The sequence below is a fragment of the Drosophila kikkawai genome, chromosome 2L (assembly GCF_030179895.1).
Source record: "Drosophila kikkawai strain 14028-0561.14 chromosome 2L, DkikHiC1v2, whole genome shotgun sequence".
Taxonomy (NCBI): Eukaryota; Metazoa; Arthropoda; class Insecta; order Diptera; family Drosophilidae; genus Drosophila; species Drosophila kikkawai.
In genome coordinates this window covers 2,153,283-2,175,582 of record NC_091728.1, presented here as the reverse complement: position 1 = coordinate 2,175,582, position 22,300 = coordinate 2,153,283, and the positions used below count along the sequence as shown (strand labels likewise).

At 38.1% G+C, this 22,300-nt stretch overlaps 1 protein-coding gene across 1 annotated transcript in view; it reads left to right on the top strand.

Annotated features, from left to right (window-relative positions):
• ssp3 (short spindle 3) overlaps nucleotides 1-22,300 on the top strand; it is a 33,174-nt gene extending 10,874 nt beyond the window's left edge. Inside the window, exons 6-10 of the mRNA XM_017174012.3 lie at nucleotides 17,430-17,575; nucleotides 17,688-17,780; nucleotides 18,025-18,116; nucleotides 20,694-21,020; nucleotides 21,569-22,300. Coding sequence (XP_017029501.1) covers nucleotides 17,430-17,575; nucleotides 17,688-17,780; nucleotides 18,025-18,116; nucleotides 20,694-21,020; nucleotides 21,569-21,733 — 823 coding nt within the window. The 3' untranslated portion in view covers nucleotides 21,734-22,300. The remainder of the gene's footprint in view (nucleotides 1-17,429; nucleotides 17,576-17,687; nucleotides 17,781-18,024; nucleotides 18,117-20,693; nucleotides 21,021-21,568) is intronic.

Below are 22,300 nucleotides of genomic sequence, written 5' to 3'. Positions count from 1 at the left end.
TCTTTAATAATGCCAATCTGGTTCAACAACTTGGCAAACAACATAAAAAAACCCCCTTATTAAACCATTAATCATAACACCTATTTCAATCGATTCAAAAGAATCCTTCTCCCACTTTCAACCAGAAACACATATATCCCCAGTTAGCCTTCGTGGCTAACCTTAATCCCTACCATAAATCGTACTTGTACTCCTCACCCGCTGCCTTCCTCCCCGAAAAGTGTCAGGATGCCCTTCCTTAAAGCATGACAAATTTGATTTGCATCGCTCTGGCACCTTTTTTGTGAAACAGATAAAAGATGAGGATGATGATGATGATGATGAGCCTGGGCTATCTTTTTACAATGTAATTGATTCATAATTAATCAACACAGTCATTAGCAGTAGCAGAATATATATTTTAATCACGATTTGATAATCAATTTTGAACAACAAACGGAGCAAAAGGAGGCAGCGTTGGGCAATCATAACGATGATTTGGCACGCGATAAGGCAAACACCCTTGAGCCCGGAATCGAAACCAGGAAACCGGAACCCCTTTACCTTTTTTATTTATTTGCCACCCCTAAAAAAGCAGTCATAATGAAATATGCATATGGAAAAAATCTCTCTGTCTCTTCGCGCGTTCGTCCCTTTGTTTGTCTGCCGCCGGGCGCAGCTCCTGGCAGGCAGGATGTCAACAGGGACGACATGCTGGCAGAGTTACTTCCGTATCCGTACAGTGCCTGCAATGCTGCTAGCTTCTTTCTGCTTGCTGCTGTGCGGTAGTTAATTTAATTACCCTTTAAGTAACCAGATCGAATGGCCAATTTGGAGTTATGGCCTTTGGAGCCGCTTGCATCCGCAGCCACATCTCCAGCAGGGGGCGAAGGACGTAGGACTAAGGGCTAGGTTGTGTGTGTGTTTATGCCAAAGTTTTTGTGGCCTGCACTTTGCAATTGACATTGTTAACAAGAATGCACTGAGAGCTAAAATAACTCAAGAATAAAGGGGTTTTGTAGGGTATTTGTAAGGACATGGAAAAAGTTTTAGAAAAAACGAAGAAGAATCCCATGAAGTCAAGTAAGAAATTCTTAAAATTTTGATCATATTCATATTCTTTTATATTTTCATTTAAATGAATTTTTCGCCAAGTGCAAATAGCAACTCTTGGCTCAATTACAAGGACAATATCTGCAATATCCCCTCACTCACACACGTGCCTGTGTCCTGTGGGTTTTATTTTACCATCGACATATTAGAGCAACTATTTAGAACTTAAACTAGACATGGCCCAAACTCCTGTCCCTGCTCCTGCTCCTGCTCCTCCTTTGACTCTCCTATCTCTCTGGTCAAATGTATTAATTTCATTCTTTGGTCCTTTGTTCTCTGCCTCTCTTATCGCCGCTTTTGGAAAATATCCTTTGGCCTCTCCTGTTTCGCCTTTGTTGGCTTTGTGTATTTTTTTTCTTCTTTCTATTTTGGCTGTTCAACGTTTAATATCCGATTTCAGTTTTGTCCCCTTCCCTTTTGCTGTTGATTCTTTTTGACAAAAGGCCGAGGAGCATAGGGAAAACTCAGGGAAAACTCTGCCTGTCTCCTTCGCTTTCTGTTTGACATTGGCGAAGTTTTCTATTTGCTCGGTGCGCCGCTCCCTTTTGTTTGTTGGCTGTCCCTCGCCTGCGCGGAAAATCAAAATATTGACTTTTAACGGTGTGTGTTTATTGATCCTTTAGCTACCCCCAGAAATTAAGGGTCCATTCTGGTTAGTTGAAAAAAAAAAATCGAATTTTTTGTTTTTGCATTTTTTGATAGCTTTAGGTGTCTAGAATATCATACTAAAAGGGCAAATCGAAATACGTAATAGTTTAAAAGTTATGAGCCTCCGAACCGGCCGACTCAAAGCAGTTACAGAGGAAACATAAAACTTTAAACGCGTTTTCTGGAAAACTACATTTTTCGAGCTGGCGACCATAATATCTCCGCCAATTTTTAATGAATCTTAATGAATTTTTTTTTAAAATACGCGTAATTAACGTGTCCATGGAATAGGCTACAATTATATTGATAGCTCAAACATTGGATTTTTAATCAACAAAAAAGTGAAGAAATTTTTCAAAAAAACGAAAAAAAATTTTTGAGGCGCCGCCATTTTCTTATTTTTTATTCAATTTTGAAAAAAGTAGCCTATTCCATAACCACCTTAATACTAAACAAGAACATATTTGAATTTTTTGTTTCAGTCGATTTTTACGTCCTGCAGGATGGTCGCCAGAGGGGTGCCTTTTTTGGGCATGGGCTTACGTCGCCCTGTGTCCTGCTTCAGGACATGCTCTACAAATTTTTGAAAATTTTGCTAAATAATCTTTAAACTATGATAAAAATATATGACAAGTTTGAACTTTCTATGTCTTTTCGTTTGTCCACAAAAAATTTCTGAAAATGACCTATTTTTTGGCCCAACTAACCAGAATGGACCCTTAAGGGGGAAGGAGTGGAAAAGTTGAGGGGGCCTCGAATTTCCTTTAGCGGGAAAATTATGGAGGGTAGCAAGGAGGAGGAATGTTTGATTCCTTATTTCCCAAAAGTCTAAATATTCAAATTGAAATTTAAACTTGATTATTATTAATTTATAGAATGAAAACATTAATTCAGAAATATTAACTTTTAATCAAGAATTCAAAGAAAAACAAATATTTTTGATTAATTTTCTGTGTAAACACTTTGTTCCACCTCCTCAGATTTCTTTACAAGCCCTAAAAAACCACCTGCCACCCCTTTTTTGCATGTCATAATTGAATTCAAATCACAAAAGTGTCACACAACTAATCAGAGTTGTCATTTCCAACCCTCCAACTCTCTCCTGTGTGGAAATCCCACCCCCGCCTGGAGCTGTAACCGTAACTGTAGTCAAAACTCCTCGAATAAGTGAAGCTCAGTTTCAATTTCTATTTCTATTCCGAGTTTCGGTTTTCGTTTTCAGTTTTCGTTATTCGTTATTCGTCGTCGTCGTTGCTCATCTGCTCGTTTTTCGACATTCAAACTGTCAAAAAGTCAGCATCAATTACAGTTACAAAGACATCATAGCACAGACACACGGAAATATCCTGCAAATATCCTGCATTCCATACAGTTTGAGTGTGAAGTGCAGGAGGAGCGGGTGGGTGCCGGAGAGGGGGTAGTTGTGAGGGGGCCAAGGGTCAGAGTAACAGCTCAAAAGAAGTGTGTAGCCCAAAACTTCGCTGTAGATTTGCATCAAAATGCATTTGGCCATAACAGGGGACAGGAAGGAGGACAACAAAAAATACAGATTTTGCGAGGGTGAATGGAAGAGTTTTGGGAAGAATTCAATTTGAGAGATTTCATACATAAAATGTTTATATTTCTTTTAATGATAATATAACATATAATTGAATTATGTATTCACCAAATAAAAAATAAGTAATTTAACTCCCAACTCAAGAAGTCAACTTCACAATAAACCCTCGCAATCGCATAAGCCGAGAAGGTCGGTCGGTCGGTTGGTCATATGCAAAAGTCTGACATATGCGCTGACATTTTGCATGCAAAAAGGCGCAGCAGCAGCAGCAGCAACAGCAGTAGCAGCAGTCGCCTCAGCAGCTCTTTCCCCTTGTCGAGTTGCATGTCAAAAGTTTGATGAGTGCCTGTCCAGCTTCGCCGCATGTCAAAGGCTGGACGGGATTGGGATGCGGATGCGGATGGGGAGGAGCGGTACCGGTACCGGCTTTTGGCTATTGAATTACCTACAGGCTCAGTCCGAGGCCGAGGCGGCACTACTCTCGTTTGAGAGTGCATTCGCTTTGATTTTCGGCCCCTGCTTCCTGTCCTTTTTTTTTTTACCCAACTCTCCTGCTCTGTTTTGGGTTTTCCCTCTCTCTGGGGAAAATTTTTTGAGAGTGGGGAGGGGAGAAAAAAAACCACCCACCAAGATGAAGTTGTCTCCCTGATAGAGAAGGCGACATATGTAAAATGTGTAAAGTGCAGTGCCGGTTACAGTTAATTTAATGCTCGTCAGATGCGAAGTACTATATCTCTTTGTAGGATGATAATGATAATGCACCCTCTATTAAATCACAACATCCTTGTTGCTTTGGGATTTTTTTTTGGGCTGCTGGGAAGGCACTGGGAGAAAATTATGGGAATTTTCTGCATAACAGATTTATAAATATTTTTTTATAACAGATTTTAGATCTTCAGTTGAATATTAAGGCTTTGATGAAGTCTTTTTAAAAGGAAAAATATATTATAGAAATATTTTACCTTTTTTTTTCAGAGTAATTATAAAGGAAATTTATATAAAAACGAGATTTTTATATAATAAATTTGCTTAAAAATCGTTATTGTATGCTTTGAATATTATTATTTTTAAAAAGTAAAGGTACTTGTTGAGAAAAATATTTTCAAATATTTTTAAAACAGATTTATAGAGCCCAGACCAACTCAATTTAAACCCCCAAATATTACCTCCCCCTTAACATTTTCCCTCAGTGCATCTAATGCATATCGGTAGTAGTTCTCAAAACAAACAGAAGGCAGTAGGCTGATGATTATGAGGGGGTGGAGATAAACAAAAGCAGCAGCAATACAAAATACAAGAGCAAGGACACACAGGCGCAAGGACCAACTGACGCATCACTCAATCAAATGGCAATTGTGAGGGCTTAACACGCGGCCTCCGGCTCTAAAGAGAGAGCAACCCTCGCTATTTAGTTATAGAGCAGATAAGAGTCCCAAGTCCCCGCTGCATCCCCCTGGATGAACACAGACTCTCGACTGAAACTGAAACTGGTGCAAATTAACACGCTAAGCACTTGAATCGCACGCCAAATGTGGCATGAGTAATGCCCTCAAGTGGCCAACCAACAAAAGGAACAGATGGCAAGGACATCGACGGCAGGAGGACATTACAAGCCACTAATTCAGAGGAGACGCCATGCATCCCATAAATGGTTGTAAAAATATACGATGCAAACTAAAAATCTCTGACCAAATGTACTTTTCCTTTTTTCCAAGGAAGGAAAAGTCGTCTTTAGCCTCCCATGGTTATGGCTATTCAATGGTTTTTGTTTGGGGGCCACATTTATGATTGGGTGGACTTTCCATAAATTCTAATTTGATTTCGCCACTAAAGTGCCATAAGAACGCAATTTCGTTCCTCTTTTATGTATATATATTCCTGTATTTCTCTACATACATAAGTAAGTATATATTCTTAGCGGGGAGGTGGCTGGATCCTTACGTTGGGCATAATTTTTTATGATGCTCGCTCGGCGACATTTTCATTCGCTTGCCATTTTCCATTTTCTACTTTTCCACACACACAAACACAAACACATACACATTCACATTCACAATGGGGAAAAGCCAAATCACAGGCGCCCATTTTCAGTGGCTTTTGCTGCCCTAGGACTCAAAAACTCCCCAAATCGTGAAAAGTCACTGCTTTTGAGGGGTATATAGACTTATTGAGGGAGGTGTTTAGGGATTTTGTAGGGGGATAAAAAGTTTTCTACAGATTTTTTAAGACATTTTTGGATATTTTTAACTGTTAATATTTTTTTTTTAATTTTCTGTGGAATTCTAGTTAATAAATAATAAGTTTTTTAGGTTTTTTACAGATTTTTAGAGATTTTTTTTTGAAGTTTTCTAACCTTTAACATTTTATCCTTGTGTAATTTGTTATCTTCTCTTTAAGATTTATAAGTTCTTAATAATTTTAAATATTGAAATGATAATTTAATTAAAATTACTCACCCTTTTAATTCCCACTAGTAGAGTATCTCAATATTCGCTTATAGAATTTAATCTCTGTTTCAGTTTTAATGCCGTGCCATTTTTTGTGACCCACCTTCTTCGTCCATAGTCCTGTGTGTATGTGTGTGTGTGTTGTTCGTGTTGCTATTTTATTTTATTATATGCACTTTTCTTCTACAAAATGGCGGCAAACGTCGCCGCATGGTCCTGTTGTTCGAGGTCCTTCGAGGCATCCAACGATGCCAAGGGGAGGGAGGGGAGCATCATCGTTATGGCTGCGGTTATTTGGCGCCATGTTTTTGCGCTCCCTTCTGGCCTTCCTTCGAAGCTCCTTCTTCGCGCCTCGTTTGAGTTTTACGAGCGGCTTTACTTTCTCGCAGCTATTTCGACTTTGGCTTTTTAACAGCCTCCAAAAGGTTGCCAGGGGGATTTCATCCCATCATCTTGTGATGTCCCACGTGTGTGTGTGTTGTCCATTTGTGACGTTGATTTCTCCCCCATCTCCTCGCTTAAACTTTGTACAAGTATATGAATGCCCCTCGTTTCATTCCATCTTTTGGTTTCTGGACGCCAGCATCTGCGGTAGGCAGATGAACACAAGAAGAACAAGAAGTCGCCACCTTATGGTTGGCCGGTGACATGCCCCATATGGAGAGCAGCAGGAAGGCAGCACTGGGAGAAAACTGAAAGGAATTATGGGAAAAGTATTTTGAATAGATTAATTAGTTACAAGTTGATGTATTGGAATTTATTTTAGGGAGTGGAAGATTTTTAATATATTTATTTGATTCTTGTAATTTTTTTCTCTCTCATAAAACCTCCTTTCTAACTTTCACTAATTTCTCTATAAACTCCAACCCTTCTTGTTCAATTCAACATTTTTTCTCCCCGTGTTTAGCTGACTCAAAACTGCTGAAATTTTATTTTCAACGCGCGTGTCGTAATTGAAGACGCACAACCAAGCAGCAACTCTTTCCCCTGCCGCCTATCTCTGTCTCCTTCGCTGTCAAAATATATAAATATATATATATTTAATATAAGACAAAACGTTTACCCCGTTGTCAGTCTCCTTCCCTCGTCTGTGTGTGTTTTTGGGGTAAATGGAAAACGCTTTGGGTGGCGTTCGTTACTAAGAAAACACGGGGATATGGTTTTGGTATGGCATTTAGCTCTATGGATAGATGGATAGATGGATGGACGTCTGACGTGTTGATGAATTTTCATTTGAAAAACTCGTGGCTAGACAAGATGGGGATTATATATATAAACCATTGGAGTGATTGCCACATCCGCATGGCCTACCGCATGGCTTGAAATTTTACTTGAATTTCATTTCTTTAGAGATTCATTTCGCCAGGTTCTAGAGTTTCTTGTTTCGGACCCCTTTTTTATTTTTTTGCACATACTTTTTCCGGCTAAAGCAGAATTTGTACATACACTTGACAGCTCAATCTCGGCACTTGCTCACTCTTTAACATTATGCCTGCCCTTGGTAATGCGAGTTTAATCATTGAAGTATAATAAAAAGTGAGCAGCAGCCACCCCGGGGGCATCTGCATACATCCCCGTTCCCCTTTTAAACCAAACTGACAGGCGAAATGTCTTAATTTATTCATAACTGGGTTTTTTTTTTATACAAGTTTATTAGACTGGAGTACAGGAAGGGGAGAGAGGGATGGTGGTAAAGCAACCCTCTAGCCGCACTAAACAATTTCCATGTTTTGATTTATGAATGATAATGCGCTGTGACATATCCGAACCTAACCCAACCGAAACGAACAAGAGAGAGAGGGGATTCTGTGAGGATTCAGGCGAGGATTCAGTCTAGATTCATTCGAGTATTCAACTTCAGCTTCTCTCATGTAAATGTGGATGAGCCCTGAAGGAGAGCAAGGACTTGATTTTGGGCATATGTCTGCATTGCGTTTTAATTTGCATTAATGGGCGTGGTAATGGGCCTGCTGCGGATGCTCTGAGGCTGCTTTCTGGGCGGTTTAATGAGGCGCAGCCTTTTTTGCCCGAAATGTGCATATTTCAATTTTCTAATAAGGGGTTCCACTAGCAACTGTCGCGAAAAATTTGAAAATGAAATAGAAAAAAAAGGGTAATCATTTGATGGTGGGCGTGGTCCCGGGGTTATAAGTCAATAACTAATGGGTTTATTGGAAAATTGTATGGGGAGATCGGGGTTAACAAGGGGAGGGTTTTATTTTGAATATTTATAGATAGAAAGGTTTATTTTTAAACAAAATACTATGAAAAATAATTAAATTTAATTTCTTTGAATTTTATACATGATTATTATATTCAATACATATTGTTATTTATGTTTTTCCATCATTAAAATACTTCCAATCCCTTCCAAATACATCTTCTCTCATTTATAAGAGACTTTAATATCAGCTTAAGGTTCTTAAGTCTTTGGTTTGGCGCTTTCAGCCATTATTTGTCTTATTATTTATGAGTAGCTTCAGAGGCAGAGTCGCGACGAGCCTATAGTACATATAAATATGCATATCTTATGAACCGCAGGCCGTAGGCAATCCTTTCGCTGTGGTTTTTGCGCTATGCCTTCCTCTCAGTCCTGCGGTCTGCAGTCATCTCTGTTTCTCTGACTCTGTACTTCTCTTTCTTTCACTATATTTCCCTCTCTGTTTGGGTTTGGGAGCGTGAAAATCAATTTACGTCAATGTCTCTGGGTTGCCTTCCTCCTGAATCCTCAACTGAATCATCATCATCAACAACTGGGCGACAGTCGCAAGGTAAATGAATTAAAAGTGCTCGGGTGATACACGTAAAAATTCATTTGCATCGAAACAACAACAATAACAACAACAAACCAGAGATAATAAAATAAAAATAAAAAAATAAAGTAAAACTCTGGCCTCTCCCCTGGCCAGAAATTAATTACGATCTCAACTGGAACTCTCTTATCAGAGTCGAAGGTGCGGCCCACAGCTGCCTTTTTCCTCCATCTCCTCCTCCATTTCCCTCTTTCCTCTCCTTTCCCTCTTTGATTTGTCATTTCATTTCTGTTGTTGTTTTCATTTTACACTTTTTTCGATTTTTTTTTAATTTAACGCTTAATTACTGAGCAACACAAATTAGTTAAATTTCCGCAAAAAGATTTTCAACCGGGGGTTGCCGTTGACAGACTGACAGCTGTGTGACGGATATAAAAATAAATTTAAAAAAACAGGAGGAGAGACTTTGGACAGGGCGTGACCGCAACTGTGGTCCTGGGGAGTCCTTGAGCGTGACCAATTGAGTTTAAAAAAAGAAATATTGCACGCTAAAATTTAAAAACTATAAAAATATAATAGTTTGAAAAATGTGAATTGAAAGCCTTTATAGACATGTAAAGTATAATTTTTGAAGTGGGCTGTTTTCAACGACTAAGTCGTGCTCTTTATTTAATAATTTTAATATCTACGTAACATTTTTTAGAATAAAGAAAATACGATTTTTTATTTCGGATTTTTTGGTTGGGAATTGAAATATAAAATTAAATTATAATAATTATTGAAACATTAAAGAATTTTTTAAAAGAATTTTCTAATATTATCAAAATAGTTAAAGTATCCCATAAGCTAATCTTAGTTTGTTTTTATTGAATTGTTCATACTTTAAACAATTTATTCTAATAATAATTGCTTTAAATGTGTTTAAAACTCGAAACCTCCATCCATTTAATGCTTAAATTATTCTATATTTTACTTCAAAACTTTTCTCATTAATTCAAAAAGTCTTATCAACATTTAAGGTTTTTTTTATTCAAATTTATTATAATTATTTCCTTAAAAATCAATCAAAAATATTCCCTAAAAACCTCCCGCAAAACAGAATCCAGAAATCATAGAAAACCCGCCTCAATCGAAACCACAACTGCGCTGCTGCTGCCCAACCAAAATATTTATAAATGCAATTAAGGCATAACCCCCACCCAAAAAAGCATAAATCCATCAGCATATATGAGGGGTGTTGCTTTGACCATTTCGCCATGCCTGCCACAGAACGAAAAAAAAAAAAATAATATTGAAAAATGCGGTCAATTCCGATTTCAATTTCTATTCCAAATTGCATTTGCCGGGGCAATAATTGATGGCCATCGCAGGGACCCTGCCTGTGCTCTCTCTTTTCCAAACAAAGGGATAAGTCTAAGTAAGTGGGTTATTAGCACCGCAGGATGTCCGAGGAGAGGCAAAAAAGGACATGCAGAGGCAGAGGAAAGGACCTCCTGCCGGGTTAAGATGGGAACCCTTGCTGGGCATTAGAGAGTCACGTCCCAGCTACTGTTGATGTGATTATTGCTGTTGGAGGCGTTTCCATATTAGTAATGTAAACATACACAGGGGGAAAATAATAGTAAGAAACTTGTGGTGTTGTCTTTGTTTAGTTTTATATGTAAATATAAATATATTTATATTTTATTTATATAAAATGTGGGGAAAATCTTAAATAAGTACAATTATTTTGGAAAGTAGTTAAGGCTTCTCCTTTAGGTTTTAATTAATATAAATATTTTAAGAATTTAAATTGTTGAGATTTGTATTTTAAAATTCTTCGAATATATATTTATAAATTTGATATTTTATCGATATATATTGATATATTATCGATATTTTTGATATGATATTGAGCAATATTTTAGTCGATATATCTTACCCACCTTTTCTTTTAAATTCTGTATATCCCTAATATTTTCATTAATTTCATTCATTTTCATTTATATTTTAATAAAAAATACACCATAAATGTATTCTTTTTGTGCACAGAAAACCCCAACAATATCTTTGTGAGGTCACGGTGATTCCGTGCAATTGAAATTCATAAGAGGCACATTACTCCGAGGCCTTCAGCTCCATTAGCCACAATTGAGACATCTCACTTTCTCTCCCTGAACTATCTCTCTACCTCTTTGGTGGCTCAAATCCCTGGCAAATCCCTGTGACATGACGAATTGTCTCTGGGTTATGCCAGAGATTTAAGGAATAAATATATGTGTGACATCTGCTGTACGTACGTGGTGTGCTTGCCCTAATAAACCCGATAATTATGATGATAAAATGATGATGACGACGTTGTCGGGTGGCCCTTAATGATGATAACGATGCCACACCGATAATGTTACTTAACTCCACATGCCCACATTTTTCCAAAGAGTCGTTCCCATTAAAAGTTCCACCCTCTGTCTGCGACTACACAGAGTTTCGCCTGCCTCCCTTTAGGGCCATAAAGGCGGCGACCAACTTGCAGCATGAAATTATTTTACACGGCGCTCTAATGCATAAACATGGCCAAAACAACAAAGTTGGCCGAAAATCTAAGGTAGAACATCAGGTGTGGCGTAAATGTTGGGAGGAAACTGGGGATTATTTTTTAAGAGAAATTAAACTAAGGAAGGGGAAGTTTTTGTATTTTAAAAAAGCTCAAGCAAGAGCTTGTACTTTCCTTAAATTTATTTATAAATTTAATAAACTGTATTAAAGATATACTCTTATTTTTAATGATAAAATAATAAACTCCCTGCCACCTTAATATTTATTTAAATCTCCCTCCCCAGCGAGGGTTGCTTGTGTCCTTTGCCTCCCTTTCCAGCCACTTGTGGGCAATCAGTGCCTCTCGACTCCCGACTCACGTAGCCGATTGCCGGCTGTTTCACCAGAAATTTCGACTCGACTCATGGCAATTGGCAACCCCTAAAAATCTGCGACTCGAGTTGCATTGTTTTGACATGACACCCGAGGAAGGGGAATTCCCCTAGATTTTTTTTTTAGGGGAGGAGACAAGAACCCGACGCAGGCGCGACAGTTTTTCACCCTTCGAAGTAGAAACAGTTGCTCTTAATCAAGTGCTGACAACCGTCAGAGAAAACAATTTGAAATTGCATTTTAATCAACTGTTTCGGCTCGTGGCCTGCAAGGGGTAGCTTGGTTGATGTACCTTTTCTTGTTCCTTATTCCCTATTTTCCGGTTTAGTTTTCATTTAACACCTTTTTCCATATCCATATGCCTGGCTGCCTTTCCTAATGTTGTTTTAGGCCCACCGCAAAAGGCGTTGAAGTGAGTTTTATATGCACATGATTTCGATTCAGATTTGGAATTTCTATTCTATTCTAAACTCTTGTATATATACATATGTGAAGGCCAGCTGGCATTTTTCCAGCCTCCGTTCCGTTGTTGTTGACTTTACTTGATTGAATGAATTTGAATCTGATGAATCTCGAATGATTCGTGTGTTGAAAATTGAATTACAGCAAAAGCTGTTAAGCAGATTTTCGGTTGTGAAAACACAAAGAACGTGTGTGTGTTTGGGGTTAAAAATTAAGGGGAAGAAATATGTTTTTTGGTAGAAGAAAAGGTGTAAAACGAACTACTAGTAATACTCAATAAATAATAAATAATACTATTTTTTGTAACAACTAATACAAAAATATAATAAAAAGCTCTTAAATTCATTTTTCTTATTTTAAAAATTTTTAATTTATCGTTATCTATCGATAACTAACTTAAAACTGGGGTTATTTACAATCTTTAAATGTTTAAAAATGGTTTCTTTTTAAAAGAGAAAATCTCTAATTTAATTATTTACCTTTTCTAACAATAAAAAGGTAATCAAACATAATACAATATATAAAAACTATAGGTAAATGGTAATTCATAACATAAAAAAAGTTCCTGTGTCTGTAAATATATCTTAAAAAATAAATAAACCTTTTAATGATATTCAAAATATATAAACCATAAGTAAAATAAAATTATATAATTCATACGGTAAAAAACATAAAAAACAGTTTCTGTGTTTGTTAATATATTTTAAAAACTAAATAAACATTTAAAATATTTTCAAAAAGTGTCTAAATATTTTTATAACAATACCAAGTACTTTTTACTACCTTTTAAATATAATTAGTATCATATTTCACATTTATTCAATATTAAACTACAATTTATAAAAATTTTTGTAATAATAAACACCCCAATAATATCCCTTTGCATATTCCCAATAATTTAATCAATTAGTTAAATGAAATCAATACCCAATATATAAAACTTATGCTTATTCATACTCGCATAACATGTTTTGTTTTTGGACTTTAAAATTAATTTGCTTAATTCGTTTGACAACATTTAAAAGTGGGAATACATTTTTCCTACGTTAAGCCAACCAAAATACCATAAACATTTTTAAGCACAAAAAAATGCTCATTTTGAAAAAATACGCCACGTGCAGTCCGCCAACCGACCGACAATGGCAATATAATTCTTTCATATGCTAATGAGGAGCACGCGTCCAGCATTAAATGTGCTCAAAATGTGCGAAATGCAAAAAGCGATTAGCAAAAGATTTTCAAATATATACACACTCGTTCGTATACACTCGTTTCGTTCATAAAATGCTGCTAAATGTTTGTAAGCAAATACCAAGAGGATTTATAGAGAGAGGGCGGGGGGAGACACTCACAGGACTCTGGGTCTGCGTGTGACATTGCATGCATTGAGCAGATTTTGAAAACAGGATTCAAGTGCAAGTCGGTGACCGCCTCCCCCTCTCCTCATTTATTTTTCCCCGACAAGAAAGAAAGAGAAATTGTTGTGCAAATAAATTTTCTCAGTTGATGTTTTGATTTCAATTAGCCGAAACACTAAAAATATCAAATAGAAACCCACACTCCAAGTCCTTTCATTATTTTCCACTGCTGCTGCTGTAGCTGCTGCTCTGTGATTTATCACAATAAACGAAAGGCGTTTGCAGTTGGCATTCATGTTTCGATGTTTACAATATAAATGAATGGCATACAGATTTTCCTGCACAGATCAGAGGAAATGATTGATATGCCAATGACAATGCTTCACATTTCTTGACTGGCAAACACACGGCCCAAGCGTTACCAATTTTTATATAGCCAAAAAATCCATTTTGACCCCTTTTTGACAGCAGAAGCAGTCCTGTTTGCAAATAAAAGCGTCCATTACTCAAGCGTTCATCTACACACACAGCAAGCACACACACCAAAACACACACAGAGTTGCCCCAAGAGGAGGACAAACAAAGCATCAAGGACTACGTGCCTCTGCCAGCAAGAGAACCCAAAAACCACCCATTCTTTTCTATATATTTTTGGAGAACTGTGTGGTTAGCTTATGATACTTAGCAAAAATAGCCAAAGTTGAGTGAACAGAAATGTCTAGAAATATATCAGGGATTTGGGTATATAAATATATATTTCATTTTAGTCTGGAGAAAAGATGAAAGCTTAAATTGGAAGCGAGTTTTCAAAGCTTTAAGGTTTATCGATTTATTGAACTTATGTCGTTATTTTAAAATATAATTTTAATATATTTAACATTTTTGCTAATTAAATTTATCCCAAATATTGAACAGGATGTAGAAATTATTGCAAAGCAAAAACAACCTAATAGAGAATATCGATTTATATATCGATTTTCCCTTTAAATTTCAATACACTACCGATATACCGATATTTTTTGTAATACCTACTATAAAATATTTAATATAATTCTAGAAACTTTTCTAAAAACCCAGTTTCCCCTTCAAAATAAATTTATTTTTAAATAACACTACACTTTGAGAAACCTACCTGTTACCTGTGAGCTAGATTTTCAACTTATAACCCTTTAATTATAAATCATAAATCTGTAAGCTCTCAAAAATAAATTCTGCAACTCTCCAAACTGGCTATAAATATTAAAAAATAGTTTTATTTAACACCAAACTCCGTTTCCCCTTTAAAAATAAATCCAAAGACACATCCCTGATCCCTGGGATGATATATCCCCATAGCGTTTCTGCCGTTGTCAACTGTAAACATACTTGAGCTTCCTGTTTTGCTGCTATTTGTGTGTGCGTGTGTGTGAGTGTGCCTGCACACAGGACACTTAGCGCAGACAAGAGGACGCGGGAGGACGACCCACACACACATGATGTTTGCTCTCCTTGGTTGGTCAATCTGACCCAGCTCTACCCCCGCTTGCTTTTCGCAGGACGAAAAAGTACTCGGCAAACTCATCAGCACCACAAAAATATCCTTAATAATTTTCTTAAACCAACAAGCACAAAGCTAGCACGGCCAGCATGAAGGATGCTTTTACCCCGAGTCCCAAGCCGTTGCTGCTGCTGCTCCTGCTCCTGCTCGTCCTGTCATCGTTTGTCATGTGTCCTGGCGGCCGCTTGTTGAAAGAGGAGAGAGGGAGAGAGTATTTAGTTCGTGGGTCGTCGTCGCATCAATCCAAACACACAAAATGGCCAACAGGCGGCGGGGGTCGCGCCGTATCGGATGTGGCCGAGGTTTCCTTTTCCCAGGCAACCAAGGACCCCGAAGTCCGGACAGGACATAATCGTCAGTGCCGTAAAATAAACAGCAGCCAGCCAGCCAGCAGCAGCCAACGATGGCGACAAAATAAAAATAAAATGCGACAGGAAAAGTGGAGAGAAGGACTCCAGAGTTCGCTCAGGGGGAGGTTAACCACTGGCAGGACAGGACAGGCCAGGACGAATGGCACACAGGACGACACGCTTTCGGGTGTGAAAAGGCATTTGGTGCAAAGCTCGAAATAAAAATAGGAGCGAATCCCCAGCTGGAAAAAAATTAACATCCTTGTTAGTTGTGAAAACACGTTCGCTAAATACGCGGCGCAGGCTCACACTCCTCCCCCTCTGCTGTCGTCCTTAATCATCAAGGACCTCTCCCTCGTTGAGTGTTAATGTGTGTGTGTGTGTGTGTGGGACAGGCGCAAATATTTTAACAAGTGTCAAATGCACACGCTACTTAACCCAGGCTCTCAGCCCTCGGCCCTGTCTCTCTTGTTTAATAAACAAAATAGTAGTTGCAATTGCCCAAGAAGGAAAAAAATCAGACAACCCCTTGGTTCGAAAAAGTGTCCTTATTTTGGTGGTTTCTATTTTTCTTTTTTGGTTCAAAGTGGCACCTTTTAAACTCCATTGAAAAGTAGTCCTTTTCATGGTCGCTTGTAATTTTTGGGCATTTGTGTGCATTGATTTCGGCACTTAAGTCGCATAATCAGCGGCAAAAAACAGAAGCAGCTTCATGGGATTTGGGTGCACTCGAAAAAAAGACGTTTATGAGACTTAAAAGGTGAAGGGAAAAAATCTGAAGTCAGAATTCTGGGACAGGCTTTCGAAAGAAAAAGTCAGAAAAAAATACGTAAAAAAATCTTGCACTCAATAGCATGTCGAAAATATAGTAAACTTTGATCTATCAAAATTGAATGTATCGAAATTTAATGCATCAATATGTTAAATATCGATAAATATACCATTTAGCGTTGAGATATCGATATAAACCAAATATAACCAATAAAAATAGACAAAAAGTCTCCTATAAATATTAAATTTATTTTCAAACCCAAATATTTCCACCTCCAAGTCCAATTCTCATTACAAAATAATTATCCAAGTGTATAAGCCCACAACAAGGAACAAGTACAGTTCGCTGAACAACAATACAGACGAAGGGACACCAACAAGGACAACAGGAAGGAGGAGGTGACCTGACGAGGCATCCTGTCGATGGACCGATGGCATGCATTTCAGGCATTTCGGGCTGCGCATAAGCTGGGATTAAAATCAAAACAGATTTGCGCTGACAATGACAACGACGGGCGAGGAGCAGGAGTTGGCAGCAAGGACACGACACAAGGACCAGAACACGTTAATGCTCAGTTAGGAGGTTAAACAGGACACTAGTCCCCGCTGCCTGATATGTGAAATGAAACACCTTGCCACGCGGAGAGCAAATGAAATGTCATTTGGGCCCGGAATGATGATGATGGGTAGCGGATGGAGGAGGTGAAATTCTCCGGAGCAGGGTTGGCCAAGGATGATGACTTGTTCCTACAAGGGGTAGAGAGAGCCGGACGGAGTATATGCATTTAAATCGCTTTCGAATGATGATGAGGTTGATGTGACACATGGCCAGGTTCTATTGTCAGTGGCCAGTCGTGAATTGTAACCCCTTATTTCCCCTTTTCGCTACGGTTTGCCTTTGACCGCTGCTCCCGGCGATTAACAAGTGCGGAATGTCCTCTGGATGCAAAAGGTACCTCAGGAAGGGAGGGAGGAGAAGGGTTGGAACCAGGCAAACTGGCAACATATGGACACGGGAAACCACGTAGCAAACAACAAGAAAATGGCCAAATGATTGAGGTTGAATTTGGTATAAAGAGGGAGGGAGAAGATAACGCCCAAAGGCATTACAATTGTTCCGGCAGCAGCGAGCAGGAGGGATTGTTCTCTGGATCCTTCAGTAAACAAGGAGATTAGTATTTCAATTCCAATTCAATAAGATATATTTGCTTGCCACGGGGGGATATAAATATATATATATATTTAATAATTAACTGACACTGAGAATGATTAAGCCAATAAATGTTGTCAAAGGAGGTTGGAAATGTGGGTATCCTAGGTTAATGATCTTAATTTTGAAATTAAATTGGGAATTATATGGTATATATGTAGGAGAGTAAAGAAGCTAGAGAAGGTAGTTAAAATCTTTACATAAAACTGTAGACTAAATATCGTTGAAAATGGATCATTGTGCTAATCGTAATCTGTTTTTAATTTAAGCGAAAACCTAAAAAAATTTACAGAATATATTTTAAATATTTTAAAAATATTTTCTTTTTCTTTCTAGCTTTGCTGTGGTCACTGGTCTCATTGAGATTCTCTCCCGTCGCAACCAGAAGGTCCGCGAGTCCATCGAGGACAATCAGAGCGTGATGCTAGGCCTGTTGACCACCCTGGGCTTCCTCTCCCGCTTCCTGGATGTGTGTCAGCCAGGTGAGTCATCTCTTGGCTACTGTTTCCCCTAGTCAAAAGTCACACCTGCCTGCTGGGTAAATAATCCTAAAGCAACGTTGTTAATTCTTCTTTTTTATTCCTTCCCGAAAAGGTCCTGCGGATCCAACACGTTTACTGAGCGCGGCCAGGACCACAGATCTCTTTGGTACCGTTTCCATGCTCAGTGCCAGCGTGGTGCCCAATGGTAAGTCTCTCGCTCTGCCATAAACAGTAGCTGGGAGAGGTGCTAATTAGATTCTGGATGCACTTTATCGGAACAACGACGTGATCTCCTGGCAAAGGCGGAAATTAGTTTTGATTTTTTTTTCAGCGTTGTTTTATGAGGGAATATCCGCTGTCGCTTCTATCCTCTTTCAAAGTTTTTTCTTTCGTTTTCTTCTCATCTTTCCCTGACTCTTATTCTACCATCTTGCTTACTGTTTTTGCAGGTGAATGCATTCCACCGCGCACGACCGCCTTGGCGGCATCGACTTTTAATCTCTACGTGTCCCTGGCCTCGCTGGATGTGAACACTTTTCAGGTGAGTTTACATTTCTGAGAGGAGTTGGCAAAAGGTAAACTCCAAGCGGCAGACGATGGCAAGCGACAAACGTCGAACCTTGAACGTCGTGCGTTGCCGTTTAAACAAATCAAAAAGTCAGAGTTTTTCGGCCCTAAGGCCAATACGCAGGTACAGTGGTTAGGAAAACGCTGGGAAAATATTATATTTTATTTTTAAAAATGAAAATAATATAGGGATTTGTTGAAAATATCGTAAAGTTTGGTGTTTATAAATTTTAAATATCGAAAAATATTGCAGGTAATTTTAAAATATTTTTGATATTCTTGTAAAGTATCAGAAATAATATGTTTATGTTTTTAATAATATTTTTAATATTTTTTATAATATTTAAATATTTTTAAAAACAATTCTTAAGCCACTGTGCGTCCGTCTTAGGTTTTTTCTGTTCAAGCATTGAAAATTTCATTAGAATTTTTTCTTTACTCTGTTTTTATTTTTATTTTTATGCTGTGTGGCATTTTCTTTGCTTAGCTCTTCTAAACTTTGTCGAACGTGAAATCGCTGGGCGAAAATTGAAGAAAATCAGCAACAACAAAGGGTAGGAAAAATCAGGAGAGCAAAGGGAAAAACCCCAGAAGTAAAGTTTTCAACCCAGAGACGTTTAAAACTTTGCCAATTGCTGGGGCGGCGAGCGATATTTGCATATTGCCAAATGTCATGACAGTGCCGCTACCACGAGGAGCATTTTCCGAAGGGCAGGACAGGTGAAAATCAGGGGAAGGAGGAGCAGAAAATGCATAGAGATAGAGTGACATTTGCTTAACAGACAACAGAGCACAGCGGCAAATGACAAACACAACATGATGGTGGCAAACGCCATTGAACCGCGATGACATTTCTATATATTGCGAAAATTTAGAGGAGAAAATCAGGGTGGGGGTAGCGAGGAGCAGCAGGATAAAATGGAAGAGCTGGGTGGCAGCGGCGGGCACATACGCAAATATTTTGACACTTTACTTGGGGCCAAATGTCAGGCGCTGTCTCTCGTCTTCGGCGCGGCCTCAAATATTTATGGCAACTCGGTAACGAAACGAATGAGCAGAGTGGAGGATGTGATGGTGCTGGGTCTGGATGTGGGGTGTGGGTTTAGGTTTGGCTTTTGGGTGTGAGTTGAGGGTTAGGGTTTACTCCTGCCACAGCTGAAAAACCGCGCAAATGAAACGGAATATCCAAGTGCAGCAGCAACAGCAGCACATTGGAAATCTAACTGAGACTTGGCCTAGAGGAGTTGCCTCTAAAATTCGTAGAAATCTTAATTTGAATGCACTAAAAGAAATAAATGGTGCTTAATATAAAAGATTTTATGATTAATTAATCAAAGAGAAAGCATAAAAACTCTTCTATTTCCTAAAAATGCTTAACTTTTCTGATTGATAACCAAAAGTTGCCTTCTATTATTTAATTTCTAAGAATTTTCCTTGATTATTTCTTTTAAAATACATTCAATATGCTAATTAGCCACCTCTAAAGCTCTCCTTTCTGCCCAAAGTTTTTTGGCAAAGTGTGTTCCTGACTGGCTTTGGATTTCATTTCCTGTGTGTACCTTGAACCGGGAATCTCTCTCCGAATATTCCGAGGATTTCGACTATTCGAGAGTGTGCGTCTGCTGCTGTTGCACGTGTCAATATTTAGTCGATGCAGCAGGCCGGAGGCTGGGCCGAGAGGCAACCAAGTCTTTCTCTCTACGCACTTGACAAACTAATTTGATAGACAAACTTTGCAGGGAGCTTCCAACTCCATTCCCCTGGAATGGCATGGGGATTAGAGCTATTTGTTTTAAATTACCACAAAAATAGATAAGGGTTTCGTTTCGTTTTGTTTTGCTTGGTGTGGGTTCGCCAGGCTCAGCTCAACAACTTTGCTGCTGCGTCGTTTTGGCAAATAATTTGATTCGGTTTTAATCAGCAAACTCAATTTCGAGGCGCGCTCTCTGCCTTGCCAGTCTTGTTTTTTGCGTAAATATTGACTTTGTAAAATGAAATTTTCAAGTTTAACCCAAAGCCGCCGCATTTGGGCTTTTTTTTTTTTGTTGTTTCTTCCGCCTGGCAAATCCTTGCCGCTCGCTCATATCCTGCCGCTGAGGGTCGGGTGGCAGGCGTTGTTCTAGCCAGCCAGGCATGTCAATTGTTTGGCTAAATATTTGCTTAGTGCTCGTACTCGTCCACGTCCACGTCCTCGTCCTCGAACAAGTTGCCAGTTTCAGTTAGCCAGTTGAGTTGTTGAATCAAGTTTCGGCCTGCCAGGACAAACAAATTAGAAGCGGCTCTCTTGTCGGCACTCGTCCCTTATGCAAATAGCACAGAAATATATATATATATATATATGTAGATGTGTGGAGAGTCAGCTATATAAACATTTCTGGCCACAGGATGTGCTTGGCCCTTCATTTCCTGCCCTAAACAAGTGCCACTCTTTCGATATTTGCTTTGACTTAATTAAAACATTTGCTCAGTGATTTTGGTTTATTCTGTCCATTGTATTGTGTCTGTGTGTGTTGCCAATTAAATGTGCTTTATTTTATTTTATTTTTATCAGGAGGCTTTGACCGTGGAGGGTCCTTTGTCGCTGAAGCTGCTGGACGTGATGACCCTCATCCTGAACTGTAGTGTAACAAATGCTCCATGGACAAAGAAGAATGACAACACCACCATGTTGATTGATTTGATTGCCTCGCTGGCCTTCTTTTGTGTGAATAATCGAAGGCATCAGGATCTGCTCATCTCTGAGCCATTTGTGGTGATCTTCAAGAGTCTGGCCAAACTGCCAACGCAGTTTAATCCGGTGATTTATCCGTTTTTGGTAACCATGTGCTTTGGCAATGCGGCGGCGAGGGAGCTTATTTCGAAGGATTTCGATATGGCGGTGAGTTTAAGTACATTTTTAAATTATATAATATTAATTAATAATATATTTTATAATATTCATTGATGAAACAGGTTCGAGAAAGAATTTTTGTATGATAACCCATGTGTTTAAAAGAAGATTTTAAGCATTTGAAGTAAATATTTTCAAAAACATTTTGAAAATAATTAACTTTGATATATCGAAACTTATCGTTTTCGTTGCATTTGATCTTTCTAAATTTAAAAAAAAAAAATAAAAAAAGGCATTTTCAATGATTTAACGATATCGAAAAATGTGTCATGTCAATTTTCTTATATATCTCTTGTCGATAATATTATCTTGAGATATCAAACAGAATATGGATTTATCGATTTACGAATTGTAGTATCAAATATCGAAGGTGTTCTAATATATCGATCATTTCTGTCATCCCCAGCGTACAAAAATTGCACTAAGAATAATTTCTTTAGATTATTTCTTAAAAATTTATGTATTTCTTACTTTTTTTTAATGTATTTCCTAAACTAATTAATTTAAATTAATTTAAATTCCCCTCCCCCTTCCAGTTCGTTGACGAGTACAGTAAATCTGAGGTGGCCCAAAGGAATCATGTGATCAAGCTGCTCCCTGTACGCCACAAAGACAAAACCCTATCCAATAATAGCAACCACAACAACAATAATGCCAACAACAATCCGCAGCCAGAAATCAAGGGAGATAAAGGCTGTTAGCTACTTAAAAATATCCTATAGATAGGATTTGAAACCTTCAACTCGAAGTCTCAACTCTCAAAGTGATATTATTTTCAAAGAAAATGAAAAAAAAAAGAAATTGTAGAAAAGGAAAATACAGAACTCGAAACATTCGCAAAGAGATGAACCAGCAGCAGGACAATTTGGAAAGGGAAAAGAGAAAGCAGAAGGCGCACCACAAACATATTTTTAATATGTATAATTTATGTAATCTTAAACGTTAACTTAAACTAGTTTACTTAACACTCACTCACTTACATCATAAAATCACTCATTCCCAAAACACTCACATTCACAAACACAACCCCAAGTCGAGACTCGCATAGATTTTATACCAATAATATATAAAACATATACTCATTGTAGCTTACGTTTAATGCTAAAGTATTAACATCCCATTTAACGATAATCTCACACCCCTCATTCACACTCACAGAGCACTCACTACAAATTTTCAGTTATCGAATTAATCGATGTTTTTTTGGTTCAAATGCAAACAAGAAAAATAAACACGGGAAAAATGAAAAAAAAAAAAGAAAATCACAA